Below are 23,265 nucleotides of genomic sequence, written 5' to 3'. Positions count from 1 at the left end.
TGATAGTAGTATCTGATTGTATCTAATTGAAAACTGGTAACTCTGTGAGTAGCATCTAAATGCATTTATTTGAAATCTTTATTAAATATATCTCATTGTAGTGATCATTTAAATCTTGATTGTCATTTTCTGTTATCAGTGTAGTAGTAACAAAATGAAGTTGAATGTAATTGTTGGATAGGCAGAAAAGAGAAAGACAGTGGTTGAAAATTATTACTTACTTGTTTTCTTCAGTCCAAAGATTGCTTGTTCAATTAAATATTTTTAAAATACCATTTTCTTCCAGTTTATCAAATATGTGAGTGTTCATGTTAATAAGGTGTTAAAACAACTCCAGTTACTAATTTGGTGAGCAATCAATAGGCAATGTGCACAATCACCATTACTGACGAGCTGTCAACAAACCGCTGTCGTTGGTAATCTGCCGCCATATTTACAGGGCTTCTCGTCACCCTAGGAAATCTTTTCAGCTCACATTTCTTACAGAGGAATAAATCTCCCTGACACAAATGACCAGTAGAGCTTCCACAATCTTCACACTGCATGTTGACACTATTAAGTCTTTGCCAGTGTCATTGTAGGATAAAATGGAATGAAGTGCCCAGGGGTAAGAAAATTAGTAATAAAAAAAATGCTAATAGATTGATAAATGTTGTTGGATATTATACCATCACAAAAGTTTCACTATCTTTTGACTAATATAACCATAGAAAGAACATCAATCCAAGTAAATTCCAAAAATCTCTGTTCAAAAACTAAAACATAGGTTGAATTCTAAATAATATCCAATCTTTTTCATGGTGAACACTTTTTTGCCAGCCTTTTTGCCAGAATTTGAATATGGTCAGTAGGAAATGGGGACCATGGGAACTGCCTTCTCACATCAACCTCCCATATGAAATCTGCCATAAACACCTTTCAGTTCTAGAAGGACCAACTCTGAAGAAGTCAGTCCTCATTACATCAACCCCCATATGAAACCTGTCATAAACACCTTTCAGTTCTAGAAGGACCAACTCTGAAGAAGTCAGTCCTCATTACTGTTGTGGTGGACTCTGTAGTGGTGACTTACCTCCTCAAACAGGAGTGCACCGGATTGCCCGACCTATGTGCTGGTTCAGCAGTTTGTCAGGACAGCCTTGTGAAAGAAAGAATTTAGACCTTGATTGTGGAGAGAATTTCAGGAGCAAGATGGTCCTCCACTTGCAATGCTTTTATGAAGGAAAGGGACATATTTTCAAGGTCATTAACATGGTCCTTTTGAGTGCCTGAATCCCTAAACAAGCCATCTTTTTTCCTCTGTCTACAAGTTGAAAAAGTGGACACCATTTGCCATGATATATGACACACTCAGGTGTCATGGCAGAAGAACTATCAATCATGATAATGACCTACCAGACCTAATAGCTAATTTTGGTTTGAATAGGCCAAAATACCTCACCCTGTTTCCGAGCTGGAATCTGTCCTGGATCTTTTCATGACTCGTTTCAGAAACATTTGAGCCATTAGTCCAGATCTTGCTGAAGATGTTATCATCTGATTGTTTTAGCTTTGGCATACTGGGTGACCAACTTACTTGCCTTTTCATTCAACCCAAACTATCTTAAGTTCAGATTGGATGGTTTATTGATCATGTCACAAACAGGCATAGTAGTCAGGACCCAGTCACCATCAGTGAGCAGCCTGAGTGTCATCATGTGATGTGTTGTGTTGTGTGTTGTGATTTGGATTTTTAACATAGCTTTAACAATTTTTCAGTCATATCGCTACGATGTCTGCAATGTGGCAGTTTATAGTGATTTCTAGCACTGGGACATCATGCCACAGACATGTAGCATGATGTCCCACCCAGTCACATTATCCTAACACCGGGCCGACCAGTCCTAACACTAACCTCTTAATGCTGAGCGCCAAGCGAGGCAGCTGTTAGTACCATTTTTGTAAGTCTTTGGTATGGCTCGGCCGGGGATCGAACCCACGACCTCCCACATCCGAGGCGGACACTCTAACCACTAGGCCTCAAACACTGCTTGAAGTGCTCAGAGATAAACTGTGGCAAGTGCAAAAGAATCTTTCTTCCAATGAAAGCAAGAAATCAGGACATCATCTCAAAAGCCGCATCTTCTTGGCTTAAGTGGGTTACACCCTGACATCTCTTAAGGTCAGTCTCCTTATGAGAATTTCAGCTATAAAATTAAAGTGATCCCTGCAAGCCTGACATTCAAGCACTATGTTTTGATCTGAGACATCATAGAAGCTTTTAGTGAGCATACAGCATCCATCTTCTAAATTTTTCATCTTTGTGGATTTACCTTTCCATAGACAACCAGTAATTTTTGGATCCCAATGCTGTATCCCAAACAACCATTGTAGCCAAGTAAACACAGCCTCTTAGCTTCGCTGGATTTGCCAGTGAATTTAGATAGGAAGATGTCAATAATCCTAATAACTTGATAGAATGGTCACAGTTCATATGATCATATGCCGAGTTATTTTTAGTAAGAGAGCAGGTCATCATTCACATAGGAAACCAATCAATCTACCGATGAAAGAAAGAAGACAGGTCATCATCTACCAAGCCTCATCTTATTGGTTTAAGTGGATTATAAGAACAGCTTATGAGAATTTCAGCTAATTAAATTAGAGTAATCTATGCGAGCCTCGTGTTCGAACACAATGTTTTGATCCAAGACATTGCAGAAGTTGTTGGCAGGCATCCATCTTCTCAATATTTTTATCTCAGAGTACTTAACTTTGCAGAGACAACCTTTAATTGTTGGATCCCATGGCTGTAGCCCAAACAACAATTGGCCCCAATTAAACCAATACAGCCTCTTAGCTTTCCTGGATTTGCCAGTGAACTTAAGAGTACAAAATGTTTTAAAACTACAAAGCTAGAGTAAATTACTGTACAATATCTATTAGAGCATCCATAACCTTCTCCATCACATAAAAAACCCTGGAACTGCCCTCAAGCCCATGGTTGTTATTATATGGTAATAACTTGATAACGTCACAATTAAGAGATGCCACTGCTAACAGCTTTCCAAGCAATAGTTGCAGACAGTTCAGGCTACTGAAACCAAATGATGTCTTCAGTTTTGTTTCATTACAAAGTTGCTGGAGTAACAATAAAAAAAAATGTCATCATTCATTGATTGTTGAATCATTGATGAGTGTTATTCTCAAGACCAATCATCTTTGCACATTTACCACTCCGGTGGCCTAGTGGGTAGAGCATCCACCTCAGATGTGGGAGGTCGTGGGTTTGATCCCCAGCCGAGTCATACCAAAGACTTACAAAAATGGTACTAATAGCTGCCTCGCTTGGTGCTCAGCATTAAAATGTTAGTGTTAAGAATGTTTGGCCTGGTGATAATGTGACTGAGTGGGACATCATGCTACATGTCTGTGGCATGATGCTCCAGTGCTAGACATCGCTGTAAACTGTCACACTGCGGATATCATAGGTATATGAATGAAAAATTGCCAAAGCTACGTTAAAAATCCAAATCACAAACACACACATGCACTTTGCACATTTAGATGTATTGCCTTAGAGTTCTAGTGATTAGAGCATCCGCTTTGGAAAGCAGGAAGTCGTGGGTTGATCCCCGGCCAAGTCATACCAAAGACTTACAAAAATGCTACTAACAGCTACCTCACTTGGTGCTCAGCATTAAGAGGTTAGTGTTAGGACTGGTTGGCCTGGTGTCAGGATAATGTTACTGGGTGGGACATCATGCTACGTGTTCGCAGCATGATGCCCCAGTGCTGGACATCACTGTAAACTGCCACAATGCAGACATCATAATGATATGACTGAAAAATTTATAAAGCTACGTTAAAAATCCTAATCACACACACATTTAGATGGATGTACATCTGCCAAAAACATAACCACTTTTGAAAGAATCACTATAATTATTTCTGAGTCTCCTACAGAGAGTGGAAGTAATTTTACTTGCATTAGAAAGAGATGGCAATGTTCTGAATGGTACATATCATTAGGAAGGGGTTCAGTAGGTTGTTTTCTATAAATCTCACATTGCCCTAATTAAATTGTTTTGAACGATATATTAAAAAGTTTGAAAAGAATGCCTGAATAAAAAGGCACTTTGTAATGAATAAAAAACCATATAATTCCTTTGTTCTGAGTCAGGGTTAACAAAACTTATTTGATACAGCATAGAACTTACATCTGAGTCCAGTGGTCTACTCCTTTGTTGTATCATACTCATGGTGGAGGGTTGATGCTGATTGTGTTGTGTCCTTGCTTTGATGTATGTTGTATCATGCACCTCCTGTGCTTTATGGATACAAATTTTTGTTATATGTACAACTCAGAATCTTTGTTACATGTGTTGCAGCTTGAGGATTGATGTTATATTCATAATCATCAAGTGTAAGTCCTCAGTTAAGACCTTTTAATACATATTTTTTTTACATGTTTAAATTCTGTTACAAATTCAACTCTTTCAAATTGTAGCCAAGTCAAGGGGCATATATACATTACAAAGCATTAGAACTTTCAGCCCTAATATTCCGGAATCATTTTGACAGTGGTGTGATTAGAAATAATTTGGGTCTGCCAGTGATTCAGACAAATAATAATATTCTATGGAAAAGATGGCATGACTCTAGAATGAGCAGTGGTAATTTTCTTCAACATAATTATATAAACCAGTTGTTATGGAGTAGTTTACTCAGTGTATTTTGAATGAATTTTATTGGAATAGCAATGTTCACAAATTATTTTTAATGGAAATTCATGTTACTTATTATGAGATTAAACACGTTGTACCGGCATACAGTTATCACAAATCACTTGTTACATTTGGTAGAATTAAGATTTTGTCAGTGAAGGACCTGTTTGAGAATAGGTATACAGCTTAATGCAATATTTTACTTTGTGCAGCTGACATCCACTTCAGACAGCAGAGGTACAGATCTGCACAATGGCATAAAAAGATGTCTTCTTTTCAGTCCACATATGATTTCAAGAGAAAAGCTCAGACATTTATTATTTTGCACATCAAGGGATGTCATTTCTGGGTCTAGTGCAACTTGTTTATTTTTCCTTTCAGACAACGACAAAATCAGGTACCTGGGAGGTTATCAGAAAAAAGTTGAACAGCAATTGCTCTTTGAGAATTCCTTCACCAGTCTTCGAGGTGAAATGATCTCACCACCACCTCTCGGCACACAGTTGCCTCCAAAATTCCCAAAGCGAATTAGAAGCCCTGTCAATCGCATCCAAGTGTCACCTCACCCACTCTCCCTTAATTGAGGAGGCCAGCAGCCAGCTGGTTTATTGACAACGAAAACATGACCAGAAATACATCAGTGCTTATAGATTATAAAGGCATTTTCCTTTTGAGAAGAATTTTATCTCTTTAATGCTATTTCTTTCTTCTTGAATAACATAATGAAAATTAATATGTAAATGGTAATGTTTGTTTACTTCATTTAAATTAATTGTATAAACATATGATCTAACTCTTAGATTTGTTTCTTTTGCCAGTAACTCAAAATTCAAACTGTTTTTGTACTTTTTATATAACAAATTGTCAGCCATGTTTATTGTATAAGAAAATTAGAGTGCAGTGCAGTGTAAAAATACCACTGAAGTGCCAGAATTGTTTTTCTATTATTATTTGTGTGATTATGCCTAGTTTCTTATTTACTTAGTATTTTTTCATTGTGCCTGTGATATGAATAACCTGTGTGCCAACATTGTTATATTTTTCTTTGTGAGTGCTAATAGTCTTTATTATCCAATCATTTTGGACATTGTTGACATAAGATTTTAAAAAAAAAAACATTAAAATTGGACTTTGATGATCTTTTAGGAAAGAATTCAGATTTCATTAACAGTGATTAAAAGGTGATTTACAAATTGCAGAAAAGAGATTTAAATTGTTTTTATTAGAAATTAATATTAATGTTAAAATCTCTAAATTTATAACAGTCTACTTTAATCTTTTCTCTATTTTTTTATCCAGAATTATTGTTGAACTTGCCATTGTTCTTTTATGTTGTAAACTTTTGTTCTTCACAAAAAGGTAATCTTATTAATTTTTTTCATTTCTTCCAATGGATTCAAAGAGGTTTTAGGACTTTTTCATTTCAGTTAGATTTTTAAAAATTGTCTTTGAACTAAATATGACTTTTTGAATACTTCCATTTCCCATTGATGCATTGGTATTGTTTTGTCCATGGTCCCCAAAATCTTGAGTCCAGTCAACTACTTGCCTATTATTTTTTAGAATCCAAGAGAAGTGACCTATGCTAGGATATATTTAGAGTCACAAGTATGGAGTTGTACAGGGTTCTGCCCCATGCAGAAAAAGATAAAAACATTTTAAAAATCTAATTTATAATACAGGATGCATACATTTCAGTAGAACAATAGTGACAGAAATAAAAAAAATAACAGAAGTCATGGATTATCATGAATGATTTTTAATTTTAATTGAAGAAAAATGTGAATTAGCAATTTAACGATTAACAGTTTTAGTTGATAATTTCATGATATAATTATATTGATAAGATTAGTTTGTAAAATACCAATGAATTACTATGACAAGAAAAGAGGTTTGTAATTAGGAAGTCTCAGTTCTGATCTCAAACAAATTAAAACCTTAATCTGTGACAGAAATAGAGATAAATACCTATATTTGAGAAGTTTTTAGAGATTTAATTCAAATAAAAATTAATTCAAAATTGTTAAACAAGTAAATATTTCTGTTTGGTACTTTAGAATGCTAAACTTTCGGGTGCACAGAACATTTTTTAGAGGTCAGCTCAAAAGATCTAACCAGCTGGGAAAGACTTGGAGCTGTCCACACAAAAAATGAATGCCTCTTTGCTTTCAGTTAAAGTTGTCTGATGTACACCAATAAAGGTATCTATGTTTAAGACTTTATTTACATATTCTGCACAAGACAAGGATTCTGTTTTGTGATAAACATTTCTTGTAAACATCATGTCTGACTTTATAAATGTATTTGCAGGGGTTATTACTAAAACCCTTATCACCTCTAAGTTGATTTGTTTGGGTAAATAGAATTTGACTGTTTCTTGTATTGTTATACTAAAATGCTGATATATTTTTTCCTTGACGTTATTACATGATGTGTGCTGTTCACTATTTTGAAAACATTTCACATATTCGATGCTATAACTCACAAGATTGTTTTAATTTTTACATTTGTATTTTTAGTTTTTAATAAAGGAAAAAAATAACCCAATTATGCATTCCTCTTTAAACATTTTAAAATTAAATTACTAAGAGAAAAGAATACCATGGCCTTGAAAAAAAAGTCCAGAAGGATCAAATTCAAATGCTGGAAATAGATCCCATCTTTCTGGCCATTAGTCCAATGCATTATCCTCAGTGCCATTGCATTTCAAATGATGACTAGTGGCAGTGCCCCAAGAGGACAAGGACAGACCCAGTAATCTAGGCAGACATCATAGGTTAACTCACTTGCAATGGCAAGTATATATATATATATATATATATATATATATATATATATATATATATATATATATGGTTGTGATTGGTCACCGACACATAGAGAAGGATACTAAGTTGTATCCAAAAGTGAATCTCAGTGTTTTACATTTTTTTAAGGTTCTTTATTGACAAAAGATGTAAAATTGAATGAATGATGAAACAGACATTTTGACGCCCGTCACTGGAAATTAAATTTCCATGTTTTATCAGTGACCATCACATCAGCGGTTAATTGTGTGAAATATTGGTATGAACAGTAGAGTGCTACCCGCAAGTGCAAACTTATTGGTGCATTCAGTCAACATAAAAATGAGATTTTCGAAATTGAACAAATTCTTTTATTGAGTGATAATTGTCAAAGTCATCACAATAAAACTCAGATGTGCTTGTTAAAAAGACAGTGTGTAGATTGCAAAAAAGAGCAGCGTAAGTAAACAGAAAACAATGTCGGTAATTATTGCATGAAGTAAGATTCCAGCAGTTGAGCAAATTAAACTTATGTTTTATTGCAAACCCATTTTTTATCTATCCTAATAACTAAGTCTGGTTTTGTAAATGTGAGCCTGATTTTTCGAAATCTTTATGACTTTATAAATGTTGTTAAATCTAAAATCTTTTATTTTTTTGGTGTTTAATTTAATTACATCTAAATTTTATATTATGGCGTGGCAGGATTATGCCATCACTTGGGGTGGGGTGGGGGCTTTCATTATTTATTTAAATTATGATAAAAGTCCCACCCAGGCTTGATTTTGGTTAGAAGTTAAATTAGTGAAAGATAGATGTAAAGCTCCAAGCCCCCAGTCAGCAATGCCGATGGTTAAATGAATGAATATACAAAAAAGTGAAATTCAACTAATAACAATTTAATGACAATTCAATAATCAAATGATTAAAATTTCCTAAGTACTCTCCTTCCGCTCGACCCTGTGATAGCCTATTGCATCATTTAATCTTTAGTGTGAGATAGCTTTCCAGCTGTCCTTGTATTCTACTCATCTGTGTATTCTTCTCTCCTATTCATCCATTTCCTTCTCTTCCTCCAGACTTTCTCCAAATTCCTTCTCCTCCTCGACTTCTCTATACTTCTTCTTTTCCAATTTCTCCTCCTTTTCCTTCTCCTCGACTCTCTACCGACTAGACTTGTCGACTCTGACTGCTCTGCGAGTCTTACTTACGTCTCCCCGCTTAGAAACTCGGGACTCACTGAACCCGAAGTTATGTACCCCAAAAGCTTCCTGTGAAAACACAAGGACGGCAAAATATTTTCCTAAGCTCTCTCATCTCACACTACACCCAGCCCATCATCAGATAACGGCTATTAAATTTCTTCGGTCACGCATTCATTCACATCGAAATACTCATACGTTCTTGTATGGTAAAACAATGTTGTAATAAAAGCACGGTATCAATTACTTTTCATACATACATCAATAAATTGCATCACGTCAGTGCATATTCCTAATTCCATTATACTATATAATATCACAACAATCAGACGCATTTCTTTACAACTCATAAAAAGTTCACAGTTTCAAATACCCATGCTCTGATATATCCATATTAACTAAGCTTGCCCACTTCAACTATTTTCCAAATTCACAATTCAAGCATGTTTAAAATGAAACATATCACATGAATAAATGCAACAGTTTGCGAATGACAAAATTTAATTCTGACCGCAATCTATATAATTCTTTACGTACAATTTTCACAGGAGAATAAAGTTTTTTGCTAGTTTGTTTAGTTAGATGATAGTGGTGTGCGTACGAGTGTACATGTGCCACTGGTTTATGTCTGCAAAGAGGACTATTCCTGGGGGAAGGAATTAGTGCCTCATCCCCCAGGCATTTATGTGCTCAAAGAGCACTGTTAATTTAGCCATCAGGTCGTGGGACTAAGTCCGGGAGAGGTAAGGAAGGAAAGGTACCCGGCAGCAGGCGCAAAGACACAGAGTCCCGAAACACCACCCTGTACTTGAAATTTTCGTCCATTTATTTTAATGGACAGTAAAAAATACCAATAGTGTGTCAGTCCCCTGTGCATTGTTGTTGTTCTTGGGTTTAACGCCATTTTTCAGCACAGGATGGGCTATGTATGGCGGCCAGTATTAATGGTGGAGGAAGAACCCAGGAAAACCCGGGGAAGAACCATTGACCCACGAGAAGCTACTGGCAAGCGTTCTCACATACCCACATTGGCCGAATCCTTGACTCGAACCCACGCAGACAGAGGTGAGATGGCAGTGATCCGTAACGGAGAGCGCTTTAAACCACTCGGCCACTCGGGGCCCCACCTGTGAAATTAGATGAAATCAATCAAGTTTTTTAAAAGAGAGAGAGAGATGTCTAAGGTCCACTGCATGAGTGTACATGGTTTGTTTACAAATTAGTTCCTAATGCACTATGCTATTTTTAGGCAAACGTTTCGAGACCGTTGTGTGCAATATGAAGGTGTTCAGTATCGTAGAATACTGCACAATTCTGACAATGTAAAGTTAACAGAGAGAAAAAAAAGAGTATAAAATAAAATCTAATACGCACCGTGTATAACGGAATATGCGCCATGTATAGTGTAAAATGCACACGTAGACTAGAATATGCACCCCGCATGATGGCTTATGCACATGACGTATGACATAAACACAACGTATAATGGAATATGTACCACGCATGATGGCTTATGCACACGAAGTATGACATAAACACAACGTACAATGGAATATGTACCACGCATAATGGAATATGCACCAAGTACAATGAAATAGGTGTAATGGATAATGGAATATCACCACGTATAATGAAAAAGCACCATGTAAAAGGGAAAATACAGCACGTATACTGGAATGTTCAACACGTATAATGAAATAAGCACCACGTATAATGGAAAGTCAACAGATTTGTAGGAATGTATTAGGGAAGGTTTCATAAAGAAAGAACGTATAGTTGCCATCTATTTCGATTTGAAGAAAGCTTATTACGTTCCATGGAAGCACGTCATAATGAATGACCTATTAAACGTAGGTCTAAGGAGCCACACGCCTGCTTTATCTCTGAGTTATAAAGATATAGATTTTAAAGTTACGGTTGGCAATACTCTTTCTGAACGATATCATCAAAAGATAGGTATACCCTAGGCAGCATCTTGTCCTATCCAACATCGTGAATTACTTGATCCAGGAACATATCTCCTCAAGAGTAAATTCAAAGAAATCAGGGCATCATATAGCGACATGTCCCTGTATACAGATGGTTTAAACGTCGGAACTACCATAGCCAAAACCCACGATACCAGAAAGCACGGCCATATTTTCAAAGCTTTCTGACGAAGTTGTAACTTTAAAGAACAAATTACGTTTTCTTTTCGGATTCCTTTTCCACCTCTAAAGCCTTGCAATATCTCAAATCTGCAACCCGTTAACATCCATGATATTAAAGAAGCATGATGTATTCAATGTGGGAAACTTATTCTATATTGATGTCTGGGTAATACAAGGGTAGCTAATAGCAGCCAAAGCTATTATGCAGTCAACAGTCTCAGACTGGAAGATTGAATACACTAACTACAAATAGTATATCAATCAACGTTATCATCATAATTGACAATATATGAGGAATAAAAACAAATTAAAGAATATAAAATCTACCACTGGAGGGATGGGGGTGGACAGCCATCGTATAGAGCTAATTGGTAAGATGCGATGGTATTGTATCAATCGCTGATCGAACTCATATATACCTAACACTTGCAAACCTCCTGAAGGGTTAACCTCTTGCGGTGTGCATATCATGCCAGTGTCTACTGACAGTAGAACACATTCTTGTTGAGTGTGTCATCCTGTAAGATATATTTTTTTCTGATATGCAATCAATGAAGAACCTTTAGGTTAATGTACCAAATGAAAGCTTATTTGAAACTTAGAGGAAACTCTTTTTTTATAACGAATTTTCTCTTAATCTTTTAAATGATTTCACATGTGTTACACTTAACTTCTATTTTATATACCTTTTGCAAAAAATATTAAATATTAACCATTATATTTAATATGTTATATTTTAATCCTTCGTATTACATTTTTGGAATGATTTATCTTCCAAATGACGTTGCAATTATTCATTTGTACACTTTTTAAAATTGGCACTGTATATTCTGTATTGTGCTGATGTGCCTTAAAGCGCTACTACACCAAATATCATGACATGGAACTATTTTCACGAAAAATTCTGACAGCACTACAAATGTAGGGGTTCCGGAATTTGAATGCTAGCTCACAATGCATGCGCGCGGCCATGCTGACTTAATGAGGTTATACAAGAAACTGGAAGAGCCTTCAGACTGGGTATATAATTGATTTACTTATTGCACCCAGACTTTAATTTGTGCCAAATGTTATGATGGTGTCACCTTCTTAAACGTATCTTCTCAATATTATCCAAACTTTTAAATATATCAGAGACCACTCCGGTGGTCTAGTGGTTAGAGCGTCCGCCTCGGATGCGGGAGGTCGTGGGTTCGATCCCCGGCCGGGTCATACCAAAGACTTACAAAAATGGTACTAATAGCTGCCTCGCTTGACGCTCAGCATTAAGAGGTTAGTGTTAGGACTGGTCGGCCCGGTGTCAGCATAATGTGACTGGGTGGGACATCGTGCTACATGTCAGCGGCATGATGCCCCAGTGCTAGACATCACTATAAACTGCCACATAGCAGACATCGTAGCGATATGACTGAAAAATTGTTAAAGCTACGTTAAAAATCCAAATCACATCACATCACATCACAAAGATATCAGATAATTTGGGTTCATTACATGCTAACTTTGCCGAAGTATAACTCACTTCCTAAATAACGGTCAAAGGGCTAAGCACAAAGAGATAATAATGTGTTAAAAATCGTAATCATTGATGGAATCTTTAGCTAAAGCTATATGCATTTCACATTACGTCACAAATATGATCTGGCCATTCTTAACACCTTATTTTGAATCTTTCTGTCATTCTGATATAATTATTTTGCCTAATCTAATGTCAATAGAGCAGGCCCAAATGGTCATTTTACATCTTTATCCACTGAAAGTTTGGTGTACTTACCTATCCATCTTTTTATTTTTCTTCATTGGCATCCAGAGTAGATCTTTATTATTTTGTGCAATCAGCGAGATGTTTTCATAACCTGAAACGGTTCACTATAGTCCCCACAAATCAGACAAGTGTCTAACGCTACCCCGAAATTTGTCTCATTGATGATGTTCCTAAGTGAGTAGGTTTTGACCACTTTAAACTGAGTGTGATTTAAGGTATTGATGATGATGATACAGAATACCAGAAAACCAGGCTAGTGGGAAAAACTTTGAACGTTTGCAAATCGAGTTGTGTTATATTTTTTAGTTGTTGTTTGTTTGTTCTTTTTTTCGTTGTTGTTTATTATTATACGAAGCACTTCTGGTTTAATTTCATCCAACATTAAAACTGAATTTAACGGCAGATGTCGCCCCATTTCTTTAAGTGTACAACTTGTTTAGTTTCACTACGAAGTTTGATCGACATAGATGTTATAGTTTTAATTTTAATTAAAAGAAATTAAGTTCTTAGAAAGTTATTTATTGTTTGTAGGTGAACGTTGATTTGGACACCACGAGTTAAGTGAAGATCAAGAATTCAATGACATCAGCCTTTCCTGGTCTTGTTTTAAACCAGCTACAGTAAATTAGAGAATATAACGTGGGTTATCCAAGTTTTATCCCTATTATGCACCCCGACCCCATTTGCGGTGTATATGCCTGTGTGCTGCATAATTTGATGTTTATTCATATTAGCACGTTGTAGTAATATTTTAAAAAAACTCCTTTCATATTTCAGACAATGCAGAAGTTCGACTTAGTAAACGAATTTAATCTTCATTACATAGTTATTTTTCACATTTCAGCTACATTTTTTGGAGTTTAAAGATGATATGATAACAATGATATAATAACAAGACAAGACCAATATAATAAAATCATCATCTTGAATTTAATATTTTACTAATTTGTGAACAGCGGCAATGTTATTTGTATACTTAAATCTTAAACTTCAATAGATGGGTCTGTCGCAGTCGGATTCAGAGCTTCCGTAGACAAGTGGACTTCCGGAAGATTTTCACATTTCCGGAATCGATTGCGAATAGTAGCCGGTATTATTATTTTTTATTTTGCAATCAGAAGGTGTGTAGTTCATACCTCCAGCGATTATTTACGGGTAGGCGACTATGATATTGATTTTGAATTACCAGCAACGGATAGATCCTGCATTTAACCAAGAGAGCACGTGCCGTCCCCTCATCATGGAATATTTGAGACGGCTCAGGGTGAGAAAATTAAATGTGACTTGACCCAGATTAGTTGAAACAGCTCTGCTGCTATTCAATATAAAATAGAAAGAATGATTCACCATACCCTAGTATTTTATGCTATGTTTATAATGAAAAAAAGCCAACACAGAGTGTGGTCGTTTATTATTCTTTGGGAAAACCTGTGAGTTATATACATCTGCAGGTAATCTATTTTTTTGTACACAGAATAGAAAAACTAAGGGTAATACTTGAGTGCGTGTTTTACTTGGATGCATATTATAGTCTCTAATTTATGATACTTAAGTTGACACTAAATACCTGCATGTCATTTTATATATAAAATTTTTACACGGTTTTTCACCTTGTGGCTCAAGAGGGTCTATGTTCCCTTTTTATATCATTACCTAGAAACAAAAGTATTTAGTTTCATAACGTTTACTGTAGTCTTGCTATATACGGAACAGAGATTTTAAATTTCTATGCTGTTTTGTATATTTATAAATCTCTATATCTGTATGTTAAGCTATCTACCTATCTATTTATTATCTATTTACGTACATATATATCCATCTAAATAGATACCTACTAAGTTCGAGCCTATCTACCTGCTTTTCACCTGTCTATCAGTCTGTCAGTTAGCTGATATTTTTGTCTGTCTGATTCTTGTCATGTCTACATGAATATTGGTTCAACTGCATGCCTTTATTTTAAGGCTTTACGAGAGATAACATTTACCTGATAAGTTAAAAACAGCATGTAATAAGAGGAGCCAAATCGACCCTCAACCTTTATTTGCTTCCCTGAAATTCAGTCGTCATAATCCGTACTGCAGTTTATTACGAGATCTAATTCTTTATTCAAAACTTCCATTATTTAGCCTACATATACAATTGTGCATTGATAAAAGAAGTATACGAAGAATGCAAGACAATACATGCTTGGATTTTAAGTTTCGCAGGAAGTCAGATGGCTGAAGAAACTATACCCAGAACAAATGCAGCAATATTAGAAAATATGACATAATACAAAATGACAAAAGGTCAAAATTCTACATACATTATTTGGTTCAATCAATCCAAATGTTCTTGTAAGAATGGTGTTGATTATGTAACGTTTCAATGCCAACGAACACAATTCATGAGGACAATTGATTGTGACGAAGAAGACACTTTGTCCCAAACAATTAGTTAGCTCGCTTCCCTTTCCCACTTCTGTATCACTCCCACTGTAAGTTTTGATTTGATAACAAAGTGCATACTGTATTAAATTTATCAAGATCATTGCCCACTGTAGAATAAGGTAGAGCAATGCAACACTGTTAGAAAAATAGGACACGGCACAAAAAGTTAAAGCTTACAGACAGGTGTTATGTTCATTTACTCCCAAAGATATAAGATATTGGCCAAAAAGTAAATTCTACAAAAAACGTTAAGACACAGTTTAGTATAAACACCTAGTTTTAAAAGTGCACAGTTGTGGTGGCATTCAACCGCTGGTCGGGTACATAAATTTCAGCCATTTATATGTATTAGGTTGATTCGCCCTCTCGTGTTCTTCCTTACTTCCCTTCTGCAGTCTCATGTGTTTAGAATATTCCTGATGGGCCATCCTGAATGCCGTAGAAGTGAACTAATTGGCGCAGTCTCATTGCCGTTGGATGCCCCTCATAAGGCATTTCACTTGAGGAGGTATCAGACTTTTAAAAGTGTACGATTGATGTAGAATTTTTTTTGCTTTGTGTGTTACTGAATTTATCTTTGTTTTTGCCTTTGATTGTGTTCCTTTTCCGGGTTTTGTGACCCCTTTACCTTTTATATTTGTTTCATGGTACATATTTACTTTCACTGAATTCTGCAAGGTTTTTATCTTTACCACTTTTGCTACCAAGATTTGTCTTGGTACCATATAGCCAGGATTGGGCTGACGTGTTGTTAAACCTTTTACATACATACATACATACATACATACATACATACATACATACATACATACATAATTTTTACCGTTTGTTAACTTTTACTTCATGATTATATGTTATGTATAATTGTATTTTGGACTTTACCTTGTCCAAAATCAAATTCATTTATTTCGTAAACAAAATAATACATAGTTCATATTTCTCTGTGAGTGGCCATCTTTTTACTACTCATTCTCTTTATTCTAACAAGGGTGACAAACGAAAATAACTCAATGTCGAACAAAAACAAGATCCTGATATTTCCCGAGTATTCCAATAGGCTATTAACGAAACTGAAGCCACACAAATACATGTTTGTTATTTTGAGGGAACGGGGATCACCTTAGGTGCCCACTGTTGTTCCTATGTCATATCGTCAGGAAGGTCTTCGTCTGCAGATTGAAACTACATCGGCTGGTTATTTAAGGGTCAATAAGACTTATCACAAGATCTTAAGTCATTTCTATTGGTCGAAAAGTAAAAGTGATGTTTTTAAATATTTTAGATGTTGTCACACTTGTCCAAAACTTTGTAAAACCCAATCAGAAGATACCTAAGGCTCATTTACAACCTATGCATGCATCTGACGAACCATTTAGTAGAATAATAGTAGACTGTGTCAGATCTTTACCTAAAACCAAGTTAAAGCTGAAATTAAGGTAAGAGAAATACGAGGTAAAGGAGATTTCAGCTTGGTGATAAAGTTCTGTCTCTCTTGCTCATACCTCAAAGTCTTCTTCAGTATAAGTATTATGATCCTTATGAGGTTAGAAACAAAGTACGTGATTTACATTACTTCATTAATACTCTTAGGATGTTAAATTTGTTAAAGGAGTATGTTGATTGAGATAACCGTGTTAATCATGCAGTCATTTTAGTTGTACTTGTCTCACAATGAAAGTATTTAAATGATGGAATGCAGTCGGACTGTACTGCCATTGATGTAACTAATCCTCGGAATTCAGAAATATTGAATATTCTGGACCAAAATATTTCACATCTGGAGTCACAAGAAAATAGTGAACTAAACTAGCTGTTATTTGAGTATGAGCACTTACTTCCAGATGGTCCAACACGAACAAATACAATCTACCATGACGTTGAAATAGTTGATTTCAAACGTGTGAAACAGCATCTTTACATGATGAAGCCTCTCTAAGAGGGATGTTTGAAACGAGAAATTCAGTATATTTTGGAGAATAATTTCATAGAATCAAGCAAAAGTGATTAGAATTCACTATGTATTCCTTTGCCGTAACCGGATAATACTTTCCGCATTTACAAAGAGTACAGAAGTGGACAGTGTGACCAAAACATATTAATTTCCATTGCAAAGAACCGATGACTTCTTTGACAAATTGAGAATATAAAATATGTCACCAAATTTGATATTTCGAAAGAATTCTGGCAAATTTGGAAAGTGCAAAGGAGATTTTGGCATTCATAACCCCAGATGGACTATAAATGAGCGCCGTTTGGAATTAAACGTTCACGTTATTCTTTCCAACGGTTAATGAACATGATTACATCTGGTCTAGATATTGTGACGCTTACATCGATGATGTCCTAATCTACAACAACAATTCGAAGATCACTTGGAAACGGTTCCAAAATTCTTTGACTCGGTTATGCATATCTGACAATAACTTTTAAGTAAAAGTGTTTCTGCCGTGTGTGTGTTACTTTTCTTGGACGTAATGTGTGACAAGAACAATATAACTCTATAGAAGTTATGGTCAAAGCTATCTCTCAAATTCTTTGCGTATCAGTAAAAAGTAACTGGTGCGATTTTTTGGGTATGGCTGGATACATTCTGAAGTTTTGCTTAAAAGTTTTACATAAATGATGAACCCTTGAGGAATTTATTGAGCAAGAAAACAAAGTCTTAGTTGGTCTGAAAAATGTCAGGAAGATTTGATAAGTTAAAAGTCTTTATTAGGAGTGCAACAGTACATTCGTGTCACCAACTGACTTAAAATTATTCACTTGTTTTATTTACGTAGTCAATAAGTTTAGATTTGCAATATAATAAAGACACTAAAATATATTATCTGAATTCGACAGCGGTAAAAAAGAAGCGTTATCCGAAGTAGACAGTAGAATACAAACTCATGTAAGCAGTATGACCATGATGGTGGTGTAATGGTTCTCACCAGGCGAGAAGCTCGTGCACTTTATGATACCTGCAAAAGGGTCTGTATAAAGCGACCATATGCAATGCAAAACCTTGGCAATCACACGCACAGTTACTTCAGAAAACCTGTACACTTAGAACGACCAAACTGAGGTATGAAAATTCTTTATTTTTTTTAACATTTGAATAACATTGGGAATAATGTTGTAACTGCGTACAGTTGAAAATTGTACTTTTCGGAGGTAAAGCTTTTTCTTTATTTCGTTTCTTCTTCTTTGTTTATATATAATAGGACTTGTTTCGATGATCTCTATTTTAATCATTACTACTCATTCTAGTAGATTGTTCTGCACTACTTTCGTATTTATTATGCATAAATCATTGTTTATACCGTACAGACTATTATGTATATCAAATATATTGATAAACATTATAGTTTATCAAATATATTGTGATGCATGTATCCCCGTTCAAGTGGCGCCCCACATCAGTACTCAGCCAAGGTTGTGGAAACAAATGATCCTACTTGCAAACCGAATTCAGCCGTGAATCCCGGTTACGTGCCACTAACAAGAGCAGCCCCCTACGTGTCATTGTCCGCTGACTTTCAAGCCATCGGACTGGCTTAAGAGTTTTACAACTAACGTCGAGGGTCTCTCAGTAGCCAAACGAACCGTCATCAGCACTATAGCTCACTATCATAATGTTGACATAATATGTCTGCAGGAGACTTACGTAGCAGACCAGGTAGCAGGACTACACACCATTGGAGGCTTTGACCTTATTTCATCAACACCTGATTTCCAATTCGGCCGTGCTAGTTATGCACGCTTCGACATTACTGATGCATCTCCAGTTTCCTGTACCAGTTTCTGAGATGTGGCCCAGGTTGAAAGGTACAAGATTGCTGATGTCTACAAACCGCCTTGTGCTCAATGGGACAACAGTATGCTTCCGAATCTCGAACGCCCAGACGTCTATATTGGCGACTTCAACTGTCATTCCCCTGACTGGGTTACTCACACTCCGATGAAGACGGGAAACACTTGGTAGAGTGGGAAATGAACAATGACCTCCTTCTCACCCACGACTCCATGCAACGTGGGACATTTCATTCTGCAAGGGGCAAAAGGACTACTCACCAGACCTCGAATGGGTCAGCTCTATTGGTGACCATCCACAGCCAGTAAGCCAAACTGTTCTAGACGACTTCCCACACAGTCAGCAAAGACCATTTCTTATCCATATTGGACTGCAGCTGCCGGCTGTACACAACTCTTCACAGCGGCGCTGAAACTTTCTCAAAGCAGATCGGACGAAGTACACTGACATATAGGAGCGTAGCATAGTCACCATACCATCTCGCTGGATCACAATCATGGAATCCAACCACCACTTCCAAAGAGCCATGTTTTAAGGTACTGATTCTCCAACAAACTGATCCTGACTTGGAGAATATCATAAATAATGAGCAGGCAGTCTTCAAGCATGGCCGTAGTGCTTGCGATCAAGCCCTTGCCCTGACAACATTTGTTGAAACGGTTTTCAGAGGAACCTTAACTGGAGTTGTTTTTTCTCGGTCTAACAGCGGCATATGATGCGATCTGGCATGCGCGGCTGCGGTTGAAAATGTCCAGAGTATTTCCGCGCTGTATAGTGGAGACTACTGTACTGTTCCTTCGCTTCAGATTGCACATCAGAGACAGCTTCAAATCCAGCCGCCAGACTAATGGACTCCCAAAAGGGTCTGTTCTTTCGCCAAGTTTGTTCAATGTCTATATCAATGACTTACCTGTAACACACAATTGCAAGTTCATGCATGTAGATGGCATTGCACTCGGGGCCCAAAGTCGCTCATTTGCTGAGCTCGAGGGGGTACTGAACAAGGACCCGGAGGATATGACGGACTTCTTTTTAAAATGGCGCACACAGCCAAGTGCAACAAAGAGTCTCCAGCGTCTTCCACCTTAACAATGCAAATACGAACCGTGAGCTTTGCATCATTCCCAATGGGCAGGAAATAAAATACGAGCCGACACCAACATACCTTTGTGTGACTCTGGACAGATCACTGACATTCTACAACCACCTTTAGAAAACTTAGCAATACTTAGCACTTGAAAACACCTACTTTGCAAACTGGCTGGCTCAACAGGGGTGTAAATACTCAGATACTCAAGACATCAGCGCTGGCCCTCTGTTATTATACAGCCGAGTATTGCGCTCCTGTCAGGGCACAATCATCACACACTAAGTTAATTGATGTCCAGCTCAACACAACAATGCACATAATCTCTGGAACACTACGTCGTACTCCTTTACTCCTCTACATCTGCATTGCAAGGCAGCAGTCACAAAATTGTTTGCTAAGGTCTATGCCAGTGAAAAACTTCCCCTGTACATGGGCATCACCTCACATTCAGCAGTCCGCTTGACTTTGATACGCACAGTCTGGTTAGGTCCGTTGACCGAGGATATGACAGCTATTTAAACATTTAGTGTCGAATGGTCTTCAACAGATGTTGTAAAACACTTCCTCATAGTTGAGCCATCCGTCTGCTCTCCTGTCTTCAACCTTCCACGTCATCTGTGGACCACAATTAACCGCTTTCGGACAGGGCAGGGTCGTTGAACAGTCAACTTTGTCCGATGGGGCCAGGCCACCAACTCTTCCTGTTGCTGTGGAGCTCTTCCGACCATGTCGCACACTGTGAACAACTTTCCACATACAAAGTTACCTGGTGGACTGCAGGCTCTGCACCTTGCTGATGATGACGTTGTAAAATTGCACACGCTAATAATAATAATCAAATATATTGATTGTAATTCATATTCAGGTATGCAACGATAGTACGTTGAATGTGCTGTGCTTTTATTTACTTGTATGCATCAGTTGCAACGTATTTTAATTTTCATTGCCTTGCATTCATAAAATGTTAGGTTTGCTTTCATTTAGTGTAGATAGAGAAAAGAAAGTAGTTGAAAAATTGGTTTAAAGAGAGAACTTGAATAAAACAGAGCAAAAATGCACTATATGTAACAGTCAATCGTTGTAATGTATACATTAACCTTATACTATGACTCAAAACGACTTTTCGTTTTGTATCGGCTTCCAACCCTGGAGAGATACGGCCGTGTTAAAACTGCTAACGGTAGGTTATTATAGCCAGGGAATCCTGCCACAAGGATGGACAAACTCGGAACGTCCTAGAAAAGTCGGGATAAGGGAACCACAGTCGCATGAGTCACTTAGTTAAGGCTAGTTTGAGAGACTGCAAAAGGGGGTTTTGCTAGCCAGGGAATTCTGCCACAAGGTGGTCAATACCGATGCATCCTAAGAACGTCGGGACATGGGAGCCCCATTCACAAGAGGTACCTTAATAAATCTCTACACAGCGGAGAAGCCACTAGAGTGCGCACCTACACAATAAATCCATTGGATGGCGTACCTATGCATTGAAGAGCCATTGGATGGCGTATATACTCTGTGAATACTGATTCAGTGCAGAAGTATCGATGAACATAAAGTGCTCTTAAGAACTGTAATAGTCAATATTCAAGAACGGTTTAATGGGTTTTATTTTTACTATTGTGCTTTTTTTCATCATAATTATCTAATTAAATCATCTTATTTTTGTGCGTGTTGTCCCTGTCGTCATAAGTAGCATTCCGCAATCAATTGGTCCATTTTATGACATTTCAGTTCCAAATTTCACTCATTTAAATTGCTTGTTGATGTTTGTAATGTTGAGTTTGGGGTATTCATTCAAGAAGACAAAAATGGTGTCTATCAACCAGTGTGCTATTTTTATAAGAAATTATGGAGGCACCAGATAAATTATTCCACAACTGAGAAAAAATGTGTGGCTTTGATGTTGGCTTTGCAATACTTTGAATTGTAATTCTCATACTTTTAGTATTTGTCTTAAGTCATTCGGCATCGGCACGCATTTGGGTTGAGCGATATCCTGTGATAGCGAATCACTGTAATTACTGTACTGGGAAGTCTCTCGTTTCACTGACGAATGATCTTAATCTGTTTTTAAGCCAAGGTTTTTGCTTAGCATCGAACTTACACTAAAAGAAAAATGGTTTCAAACATATTTCTTGAAGTCACCTGGAGTTTATTCGTTTCGAGGAATATATTTTTTAAAGTATATTTCCCCGTGTGTTATAAACTGACTTATTAATTGATGGGATGCATTTTCTTCGATTAATATTAACTAATATTAGAAACTGCACAATATTCATCTAAAGGGATTAAAATGTATTTAGAATTGTTTTGTTTTACAGAATATGTTTATTGCCTTCTGTATTCAGATCAACTTCAAATTATTCCAACTGCGTGCAATCATGAGTTCCTCGTAAACACTTTGACTGCTGCCAATGTTTTGACAGTAGGGTTATTTTTTATGTAGAAATTCAAATTAGTTAAAACCAAAACTTGTAGCTATGTGGGAATATGTCTTAAGTAATTATGGACACTTTAGGAAAAGATGGCTATGACGTCACAGTTTTTCATCCGGTTCTCCGCTAGAGGTACAATCTGATCAGTCTCGTTAGAGAAGATGAACCTATCTATTACAATATACACAATGGTGCATCAGTCTGATACAACAAGGGCATATCCATAATAAAAATACAGACGATCGGAGGGTCTTCAGTTTTTAATATTAAGCATATCTCTCGTGAAGAGAGACAAAATGTGGAAAAGTAAGATCTTATCTACACCTTCAGATTGTGTCAATGGACGATTGGCAAAATGTTTTCATCTGCAGCAGGCATCATGAGAATGGGGATTAAATAAATTTGCTGACCATTATTCGGAAAATGGCAATGAAATCTTGTGGCCACATGCCGGTTCAACTCGGAGATTTATTGTCCGATGCCAACTTTAATTTAGGAATGAAAAAGAATCTCCTCCAACTCCTGCCTCAATCTCTAATCCGTGAAGCCAGCCAACGTATTCCGAATCGCGAGATAGCTTACAAACGAAACTGACAAATCTTAATACAACCCTTTCTTAATCACCAGCCCAAAAGGTGATCGGAAAAGAAAGCCATGATATTTATGGGTTTTTTTTCTGTTTAATTTCCATATATCATTAACCTACATAAAGGAATATATTTACAATCAATTTTGACAAAGTATCGAAATGCAGGGACCGATGAATTAATGATCAGAGGAAGATGTTGTGTTTTTCCTTTATCTCGAGATAAGAAACTCTATAACACTGTGACGGATCTGGATTTTTCACAAATCATAGCAAGGGTACTTTTCTTAAGCTGTTTGAGGGTCACCAACTTTTTTCCTCAAAAC

General features: G+C 36.7%; 1 protein-coding gene across 1 annotated transcript in view; it reads left to right on the top strand.

Annotated features, from left to right (window-relative positions):
- Positions 1-7,248, top strand: part of LOC149793389 (fibrocystin-L-like) — a 151,923-nt gene extending 144,675 nt beyond the window's left edge. The window contains exon 53 of the mRNA XM_089968992.1: positions 5,088-7,248. Coding sequence (XP_089825118.1) covers positions 5,088-5,290 — 203 coding nt within the window. The 3' untranslated portion in view covers positions 5,291-7,248. The remainder of the gene's footprint in view (positions 1-5,087) is intronic.
- Positions 7,249-23,265: the final 16,017 nt, after the last annotated feature.

The sequence above is a fragment of the Sinohyriopsis cumingii genome, chromosome 8 (genome assembly GCF_028554795.1).
Source record: "Sinohyriopsis cumingii isolate HCF-2022 chromosome 8, ASM2855479v2, whole genome shotgun sequence".
Taxonomy (NCBI): Eukaryota; Metazoa; Mollusca; class Bivalvia; order Unionida; family Unionidae; genus Sinohyriopsis; species Sinohyriopsis cumingii.
The sequence above is the reverse complement of the archived record's forward strand: the minus strand, read 5'-3'. Positions and strand labels throughout refer to the sequence as shown.